Genomic DNA, 10579 nt, shown 5'->3' with positions numbered 1-10579 from the left:
AAGCAACGGACTGAAACCCATAGACGGTAAAACCTAGCATTCATGGGCATCGGAAAAACCTTTTTCCCAGTGAAAACATCATCATTCCGCATCATTCACGTCATGTAATGTGTGAGTCAGAGGTCGGAAACTGGGGCTAGATTTTGCTAACAGAGTTGCCCAGTTAGGGGCTCGTCATCACTTTTGTCGTCACGTTGTAGTTCGTTTGTAGTCCATGTGGCCTTTCATGTCCAACAGTTTTAATGTGAACTTGGGAATTTGCCGCTTTTGTCACTTGAACGCTGCATATCTATCTTTCACAAACATCTTACACTATATTTTAAGCAAATAGTTGTTTATTTAGGATTAGTGAGCGTATGTTGTAACCTTTGTTGTGGCATCCGTGTTGTCAAACATTCCGAATGCAAAGCACATGAACACTTGCTGTGGGAAAAACAAAGTACAGGGCGGTCCTTGTCATTCCCAGGTGCCATGAATGCACCAAAAGATATGGATAGAGTCATCATGTAGACGTAAGTCGAGACGGGTAAAGCAAATTTCAACCGTTTCCTATTGGTCGACGAGGCTTTCTGCGCAGGCTCAGGGGACATAGATGTAACATAGGCACGTAGTCTGACTCGTGTAACTTATGTGATAGCTGCACTAAGAGATTGGGTTAATGTAGGCCCTTACTTTACCACCACGTCTACATTTACTTTTCTTAAATGTTCTGTTCGTAGATAAATGTGATTTCATATAAACAGCACTCGCCACATTCATAGCTTACTGTCAATCCATCAAAACTTCGCTGAAATGTTGAGGTCCGATGCTTTCGTTCTTATCCAGAGAATACGGTTATTTTGCTCCTGTGCGACACTTTAACCCGCTCTGGTCGCATGCTCATTATATGTAAATTACGTCACGTTAGCATTGATTTCGGATAAAAGTTTATTACTCAGCCAGTAAGTCAGTTACGAGATTATGAAGCCAATCACACAATGTTGTATTACTCCGAAAATAGAAAAAGTTCATACTGTATAAAGGCTTAAAATGCTTCAGCAGTAACGTTATTTGATGTCAAAAGTGGCGCCAAATTGAATGGGGTTCAATGGGATGGCTAGGTGAAACTGGTCTACTATTTAGCCTCAGATCCGCTATAGTGTCTACGCTCTCTGAATGTTTGCCTGCCCCCTTGCTGAAACCAAGGGGGTAGGCGAACGTTTTGGAGAGTGTAGACACTATGGGCGGCTCTGAGGCTAGGTGTCGACCACTTCCAGCTAGCATTCCATTGTACCCCTTTCATTTTGGCGTTACTTTGACATCAAATAACGTTACATCTGAAGCATTTTAAGCCTTTATATGAAACTTTTCTATTTTCGGAGAAATACAACACATTGTGTGATTGGAGTCATAACCTCGTAACTCACTTTACGGCTGCGAAATAAACTTTTTTCCGAAAACAATGCTATCATGACGTAAAATTTTGAATTATGTAGATGTGATTTCCTGCATTATGGTGAATTTTAGGGTGACAAGCTGAAGCTCCCAAATCATTCACAATGATACATTTGTGTGTGGGTAAATTTCAGGATTTCACACACTCATATTTGTTGTTCGCTATTTGGTCAATTGCCCTGTCGCTAAGCCCCGCCCCCCATTGTTACCGTGTGAAACTCGGACAAACATACCAGACTTGATTAGAAATACATTATGGAGAATGGCAGCTGGCAGTATATCAAAGCAGGCTTTGAGGACGTTTTGGTTGATAAAGGATTTCATTTCCTCCAGAAGCAATCAAAAGGGACTTGTTATAATTTTGCTATGGAGGAGATCACTGTGCAAAAATCACTGACGTTAATGCTAGTTGAAGATTGAGACTCAGTGTTAGGCTACATTAACATTTGATGTAGTAAGAATATAGTAGTTGGCTAATGAGCATTTTCATATTGGGATTTAACAGGGAACCATGTTGAGCTGTTGCAAATGCGAGAGACGTCTATATTCCATATAAGGAGCGCCTGCCTGGTCCAAGTGTTGCTCTGACAGACTTGCAATTCTGTGAACATTACTACTAAATATTACTATTAACATGACCCATATCAGCAAGAGAAAGTGCTTCTCTAAACAAATTCAGATTGGCTTTAGTATGCACAGATTTTAACAAGAATATCATACTCATGTTAACAACAAACAGAACAAACACAAACACCACAGAAACACAAAGAACATTCAACTGCCAAGATTAATTTTTATTCATCATACCAATACATTTTTGATCTAGGTGGCCTGTGAGATGCAATGGCACAAAATTCATGACTGGGAATTTGGTAATTTGACTGGAATTTGACAAAAAATCCTTCTTTTCAAACATCTTCAGTTGGTGACCATAGTTGAGGTGTTTATTTTTTACCTGAGAAAAAGTAATGTGAAAAATTAGTACAAAAATTGTATCCATCGGTCTCAAACAAATACTGACCCTGATATTTTAATGTATTTACAATGAACATGGGCTTTCCATATTTCATTTAAAAAGGCTTGTAATTATTTCCCCATATGTGTAGGTTTTCCAGAATGAATTCAGGTGCCTAAGGTAAGATAATGGCCCATTTATGCTAGCAATGTAGCTCCTTACGTTAGCTAACTTTAACCAACATCTACTGTAATGAATAAATAAACAGCATTCAACATATCTTACAGAAGTCTTCCAGTCTTTTAATGAGCAAAGTAGAAAGGATATGTTGCTCTCTCATTAGCCCAACTTCCAAGAGTGAAAGCAAATATAAACAGACTAACATTACTAACACATTACTACTAAAAAAGCAGGTACTGTACAAAAGATTGTCAGAATTGTACCCAAATTATGCTTTTTCCACATGTAGGTTGATTGCTAAATTTAAGACACCATCTTGAATCAAGCCCAGATGATGTAGGCGTGAGCTCACATTGACAGACAGGAACCAATCACAAAGAAAAGCATCCTTTTTACTGGTCGTGCAGTGAGGACTGAAAAGCATATTTTGATTTGAAGAGCAATATCTTTTCATGCATGGCTTCATGCATATCTCGTCATGTTACAAGAGTAATGAGCATGAGCAAAACTTCCACCAACAGGGTGTCCGCGCGGTAGTAAAAGGTAGTAAATAGAATCTACCAAAATTAAGGCCCTTGAAAGGTAGTAAAAGGTAATAAATGCAATTTGACTTGGTAGTAAATTTTTCATCACCACCTCAATATATAATGAGTTTACATTTTTTGCTTAATATTTGTGTCATGTTTTAACTTCATCTTACCTAATTAAAAAATATATACGTGCAGGACCTGAGTCAGTCGGAGTTGATAGCAATGACGTAAAAGTAAACTGTGTAGAGTCAGAGAATGTCTAATAAGGGGAGAACCGCCACTCTCGGGAAACTTCCGGATTCTGAACTGGTTGCAGTTCCTTTTCTGGTTCCACATGAGGGCGCTCACAAATAAGTGCAGAATGAATGGAGGCCTATGGAGCTGTACCCCTCAAATCCACTTTTCTCGGGATATAATTTTTTGCCCAGAAATTCGAATGTTGCAGTCAAAAGAGGGGGCAGAGAAAATACAAACCGCTGAGTATTATATTTTTTGAGTCACTTATTTGTTCTAAAAAGCCTTTCAACAGTGTCAATGACGTCATTCATTAGCAGAAAGCTAGTGTGTTAGTGTGGCAACAACGACCCAACCTGTAAGAAATCGAAAGGACGTGACTACTCGTTCATTCAACTTTTGACCTATAATCCATATTGAGCTTGCAGAAACCACAATCAAATCTTCAATTTCTCAACGACAACCAGGTGAAAGAGACAAATTTAGCCGTCTAGCTCCATAGACCCCCATTGTTTTTGCACTTATTCGTGATCGCCCCTAGCAGAACTGCAACATATTGCAGGTACAATGGAGTTAATAGGGAGTGATCCGGCTCTCCGTAAACGGGCTCATAGAGTTCTGTGGTTGTGAATCGTGCAGATCCAAAGAGTTTTTTCGGGCGGGGATGCAGGGATGCTTTTTGGCGACTCTTTTTTTCACGTCATCTAGGCCCTACCGCAGGCTACCAGAGGAACCAGAGCAGCGTGTTTATCATATGGGCCTGCTGGTCAAATGCCCGGTGCTTCTATCACTCATCTGATAATATTTGTTAATGTAGCAAATGAGCGGTAGATGTAGGCTAGCCTATCACTCTAGCAGCTAAGAAAATATAGGCTACACTCACTCCGTTAGGAGGCAACTCTCTCAGTTCGCACTAGGCTACTTCAGCTGGAAGTTTTAACAACTGTGGACTTGACTAGTGTGTAAGCTTTCGTTCAGCTGACAGTGGCGCTGCCATCTGACTCTGATCATCCAGAACCGTGCAATAATGAAATTATTCCACCTAGCCCATCAGTAACAAAGTTCGAACTAGTCACTGACATAGTAATCGACAACATTTTTTTAAATGTAACCTAGACCTACTGTTGTATCTAATGTTATGTGGGAATTGCAAGAAAATGAGTGAAAACAATTCACCTTTAACCACGCAAGTGCGTGTGTCATTTATTGTCGATCAACAAAAAAAGCATGGAGTTCAAACGTAATTTAAAGTCCCAGACATTTAAAGGGACAGCGATCACTCAAGACATAGGCCTACACCACAACTGATTGAAATGCTTTGAATAGCCTACAAAACACTGCATTTAGATAACAACTGCGTGAAGAACCAATAATGTAGTTAATGGTGAATTACCGGTAAGTTTATGGCATTCACATTTAAAGCATTCAATAGCCTATGAAAACTTGATCAGTCAGTTAAATTGTTCTCATAAAAGGAACAGCAGACCTACAAAATATTTCAAATAGGCTAGTTTTATTGCAGTGACAGAAAACGTATACTGCAACATACGAGTTTAAACCATGTTAAATTTGAAAGCATCTAGCTAGTGACAGGTGGTGTTAGGGGGGAAAAGAGAACAAACTCTGTAACCTACCTGATTCCACAGTCATTGTTCATTATTTGGCCTATAATTTAGCCTATAATAATTAGTCGGTGGTGTTTGTTCTTCATTTTTGACCACACATGTTTGGTTTTAAGTGTCATTTGTTTTTAAGAAGTGCCAAGGTTAAGGTTATTATTCACCTTATTAGGGCTAAGGACAACTGAAACTCAACTCAACACTACAAAAAAACATTGTTGTTGACAATCACAAAACTTAATGATCACAATTAGAAATTGTTAGTGTACTAGCAGCTAGCAAGTAGTAGGCTAAGTGGCGCTTTGCATAACCCCCCCCCCCCCAAAAAAAAAGGGCTGCTGCTTGATGTCGTGTTGGTAGTAAAAAATATTGTGGAGCTAGTAAAAAAGGTAGTAAAAAGTAGTAAATTCAACTCTATGATTCCTGCATATACCCTGACCAAGAAGCAATCATACATGGCTGTTCAATCAGATAAGGAATGGAATACACTACTTCTGTCCATTTGACTGAAATTCCAATCAGATGGGGCAGATTCATATCGATCAAAAGTTAACATGAACCATTTTTATTCTGATTGAGACATAAATCAATTAGGTTCTATGTTCATGTAAATGTATGTACATGTATGTTCCATGCTCCAGTTGCTCTCATTAAGTTTTGTTTACACCAATAGATGTTAGTGGCACACCCTATGGTGGCACAACTTTCTTGAGTGTGTGTGCCATGAATGAGAATCCTTTGAGCAACCTTACTTTGCATTTACATTAATTCATTTAGCAAACACTTTTATCCAAAGCGACATTAGGAATAGCATTCAAGCTAAATTGCATAGAAGACCTTGGGTGACAAAAATACTACTACTATAAAAGTAGATAGATAGATAGATACTTTATTGATCCCCAGGGGAAATTCAAGGAATTCAAGTGCAGAAGTTTCCGAAAAGTTCTAATTAAAGTGAGGTCGAAGGATATTGCAGTAGAAAGAAAGGGCTAGGTAGGCTACTCTCGGAAGAGTTGGGTCTTTAAGAGTTTCTTGAAGATAGAGGGAGACGCCCCTGCTCCAGTAGCACTTGGTACGGAGACTACAAATGAAAATAGTCTGGATTGTCGTGTATGTAAAAAGAAAAAGCTAAGGCTATCATGCCACCTAACAAAAAACAATTTGCAATGTAATTTTTAAATGAACGTTATTAACTATGTTCTATAATGCTTGGAACACTGGAACGGGAAAATAAAAATAATATTTTTGCTCACAACAAACAGAAATGAAAATCATTGTTTTTAGTCCCTAGCAAGCAATACTGTCCGTTTCTGTTTGTTCACAGCCAGCCAACTAGGTAACATTTTGTAAAGCCACTTGATGATCTTCCTTACAAGAGGAGACTCAACTCAAGCCCAAGCAACAAGTCTTCTCTCTAAAAAATGTAGTTCATAGTTCATACAGAAGTGTGGACCATACCATTTGGTATCATTGATTTGGCTATGCTGTAAATGTGTTGTACATATTGTGTTATGTACCTGGCAGCTTGAGCCACTTTGGTATTTTGGTGGGATCAGTCACGACTGGCCTTGGTGCCTGAGGAAGGAGCTCAGTTTCCTGATGACTGGTGGCTGCACTGGACATTGCAGGCAGAGGACAGGAGTCCTGAGAGGTTATCAAGCCTGAAGGTGGCACTGAAGACTTGGAGATGCAGCTGAGAGGGGGAGGGAGATAGAATGAGGCAAATCCTATCAAGACGAAAACAAGGTAACAATACAGACAACCTGGCCTGCCATAATTGCCAAAAAACATGACTAGCATTGTAACAACGCATTATGTAATAACACCGCATTATGTAATAACTCGACAAAATGTAATACATTTTCACATAATTATGTAATAACTGCCGCATTTTGTAATAATTTGCTGCATTATGTAATAAACTGCCTGAACGCAATATTTAATACATTTTGCTGCATTATGTAATAAGTTATTACTTGTGGTTGTTATTACAAAATGCGGGTGTCGTGAAAAAAATGGATGAATATGTAATAATATGGTGCATTATGTAATAACCAACCAAAAATGAGGTCTTCATTGATAAGAACAGCATATCAATGTGTATTTTAGGCTACTCATAATTCATTGTAATCATAAGAGTTGTGAAAGTGTTCGCAAAGGCTGACTGGCTGTCATGAGCTCTGAATGAAGACATAAAACAATAGTGCTATTGAATAAGAAACGTGTTTATGTACTGTAGGCTTACACTTCTACAGAAAGCACAGTGAACGTCTTCTGTCCTCAACTTTTCCCGCACTCGGCACCATTGGTTTCTCACTCACACAGCCAAACGTTTTTGAGGAAGATCTTGTTTAAATTTGGTACTGAAGTTACGTTTGAACGGCTTGATTAACTTTGTGGACGCTAACTGATGGAACATTGAGCCCTGGAGGAAAAAATTTAGTTTGTTAAGAAGTTTTTGCATCGTTTCACGAGTATCAGGGATTTTCCTGTAGTAGCCTATTACGCACCAAAGGGCGTATGGCAACTTACATTAAACTACCTCAGTGTAATGTGATCTACTCAGTCATTTGTGTTTCGTTAAGATAAAATTCTTCTTTAAGTTCTGGTGTAACAAAGCCAATTCTATTTTTGTTGGCCTAGCTAGTATTTGGCAAACTCAGCTGGCCTAATTGAAAACGGTCATATAGGTTTACTTCAGCTAAACGTTTGTGACTTTCTAAGGCTACAAACTGAATGTTCTGTATAGGAGGCACGGGGGAAAAGCCTTGGCACTGGGAACTCCATAGCACACACACACACACACACACACACACAAACAGAGAGAGAGAGACAGAGACACACACACACACACACACACAGAAACACACACACACACACAGAAACACACACACACCAACACAGAGAGAGAGAGAATGAGAGAGAGACACACAAACACACAGACACACACACACACCAACACACACACACAGAGAGAGAGAGAGAGAGAGAGACACACACACACACACACACACAGAGATAGGCACACACACACACACAAAGACACATACACACAATAGTACAAAGATAATACCAATGATATTGATATATTTGGCTACTATATATTTTACAAAATCTAAGTAGGAAAAGGCCAAACAAATAACATTTAATATTTCAGCACAGCAGTCAAGGCAACAATGTACAGTGGGCAGTGCTTCGACTTGGCCAGCTTCACTCGCGGTCCGCGCGTGGGATCACGCGGTATCACGTGACTTTAATTTGTATTTTTCCAGTGAGACGCTGCAACAACCCAAACAACCGGTAGATGGCTAAAGTGAGCAGGGTGTCTCGTAAAAAGAAATGGAGCCTGGAAAACCCTACACAGACTTCACTACAGACTTTAGCAGACTGGTTTAGAAATAATTTAATAGCCAGAAATATGCCTGCCCTGCATGCTTGTTTGTAATGGATGCAACCGCGAGATAGGCTATGCGTTTGACGGCAATGACAGACATGAACCAAGACATATAGCCCAGCAGCAATCTAGGGACTGTTCGTTATTTATTGAAGGGGCCACCGGAGGAATTTTGAGTGCTTCAGTTGCAAGTTGCATGACCCTCTCTTGCCTGCTAGAAATTGTTCAATGACCCTCCGACAGAATTGTTAAAAAAGACATGACCTTCCCCTGCCAATTGTCGCTGTCTTCCGCCTGCGCCACAGCCACACACTGTGATAACGTTCTTAAATCAATCTTTCCCGTGAGCTTGCATGCTACCAGTCCTTCCTTTTCAAATGTGTTGCGCCTGTTTGCACAATTTCACAAATAATCATATGTGATTAATAATATGACAAATAATCCCTGTGCACGGGGACCGAAACAATGCATGCCAACTTTTTCCTGTTTATCACATATTTTAACTTTCCCCCGCTGTCTTGCCGTTTTAATGTTTTCCCGTAGAATATCCCATATTTTAATACTCTCATAACAGCCCTGCCATCGGGCCTGTCTCTGTGTTGCCCTGTTGCCCCCCCTTGCCCTTCCAACGAAACAGATGTCTTCAAATCATCGTTTTCCTTGCTTGAAGGCTTAACTTAGAGTGATGTTAACCTATTTAAGTTTAACCATTGATTGTCGTGAGAGCACGATTCATTGGCGCTTGCATGTTCGGCCTTATGTCTACGTGCGCACCTGAGGCTACTCAGCTACAAGAGAAAGAATTTCCCAGTTTGTATGTTCACTGCAAGTTGGCCAACCATAACTTACCAACTCTGCACTGTAGACCCTAACTGGCTATTTATATTTTTCTGTGAAATAAGCAAATGTATTTGTTCAACTTTATGAAGCAGAATTACACATAGGCTACTTGGAACATAATACATTTAACAAAGGACAGGTGTATGTTGCTAGTGACAAAATATTAACTTTCAGTGTTTTACGATGTTGTCATGGGGAAGTGTTTTTCCCCATGCATTTATTCTAGGTTACTGTCAGTGATTGACGCGAGAGAAGCGGGATCTGTGTTGTGTTGCGTTGTGTTAATTTATTTTCATTGGGCATACCGTGCCGTGCCGTCCACAGCTCTTCAGTTCTGACAAAGCCAAAATTACTCCTTTTTTTTACAATGAGTTCAGGAAGCGCGTTTGTATGGTTATATTGCTTGACGGGGGGGATCCTAAACAGCTTTCAGCCATAAGGCTACTTTGAGAACATTTCAATTCACCCGACACTATGTTGAAAACTATTTCGGCATAGCCTATAAAGCAGTTTAATTAAATGGAATGTTAGTTGTAAACAAACGAGCTACTTGGTGAGGCTTGGCCTCACAGATGCGCTCGTGCTGGCAGGAAAAATCTTCACGATAGGCCTATTAACTAACCACTCGATTCACGTTGGGGGAAGGGGGGCCATTAGACATTTGTGCCCAGTTAATCGGCCCTGCCCCCAGCAAATCACACCTTCCCACCTCTGACAGCTTAAAAGAAGTCAAGAGGACTCCTTACTCACAGACCTATTCACAAAGCTGCGGCATTTTGCCGTGTTTTGATGCAGCTACAGGAGCTTCCAATCGTGAGGAAGCAATTTTGCATTGTAGGCATAACTAACATGCAATAACGCCGCCAACAACAACCAAAACTAGGCTAATCATTGTCAACATGTAAATTAAATGTAACATTATTGTGAATCAAATTAAAATGTTCTCTTTTGCAAATGTAGGCATAGTAACAGAATAATTTATTCATTTAGGCTAGGCCTTTTTATTCAGGGCCGTATTCACAAAGAATTTTAAGGCTAAAAGTAGCTCCTAACTGGCGAATTTAGGAGCAACTCCTAAAAATAATGGGCGTTTCACTCCTAACTTTAGGACTCCTCATTTTTTCACAAAAAGTACATGTAGGCCTAATAAAGCATTTTAGACCTAAAAGTAGCACCTAAGTCTGGGACAGCTTAAGTCGAGAGGACTCCTAACTCACTAAGACCTATTCATAAACAGCTTTTTGTGGCATTTTACGTTCGCGATGTTTTGAAATCGTAGCCTATGCTAAACAGGAGCTTCCAATTGCGAGGGAACAATTTTGCATTCATAAATAACGCCACCAACAACAACCAAAACTACTCATTGTTAACATGTAAATGAAATGTAACGTTT

At 39.7% G+C, this 10579-nt stretch overlaps 1 protein-coding gene across 5 annotated transcripts in view; it reads right to left on the bottom strand.

Moving 5' to 3' along the window:
• Positions 1 to 2207: 2207 nt before the first annotated feature.
• aspscr1 (ASPSCR1 tether for SLC2A4, UBX domain containing) overlaps positions 2208 to 10579 on the bottom strand; it is an 87468-nt gene continuing 79096 nt past the window's right edge. For all 5 annotated transcript variants that reach the window (XM_048252426.1, XM_048252427.1, XM_048252428.1 and 2 more), the window contains 2 exons: positions 6470 to 6645; positions 2208 to 2389 (listed from right to left, as the gene is read on the bottom strand). In XM_048252426.1, coding sequence (XP_048108383.1) covers positions 2379 to 2389; positions 6470 to 6645 — 187 coding nt within the window. In that variant the 3' untranslated portion in view covers positions 2208 to 2378. The remainder of the gene's footprint in view (positions 2390 to 6469; positions 6646 to 10579) is intronic.

This window comes from Alosa alosa, chromosome 9, assembly GCF_017589495.1.
Source record: "Alosa alosa isolate M-15738 ecotype Scorff River chromosome 9, AALO_Geno_1.1, whole genome shotgun sequence".
Taxonomy (NCBI): domain Eukaryota; kingdom Metazoa; phylum Chordata; class Actinopteri; order Clupeiformes; family Clupeidae; genus Alosa; species Alosa alosa.
This window is presented reverse-complemented; position numbering and strand designations above follow the sequence as displayed.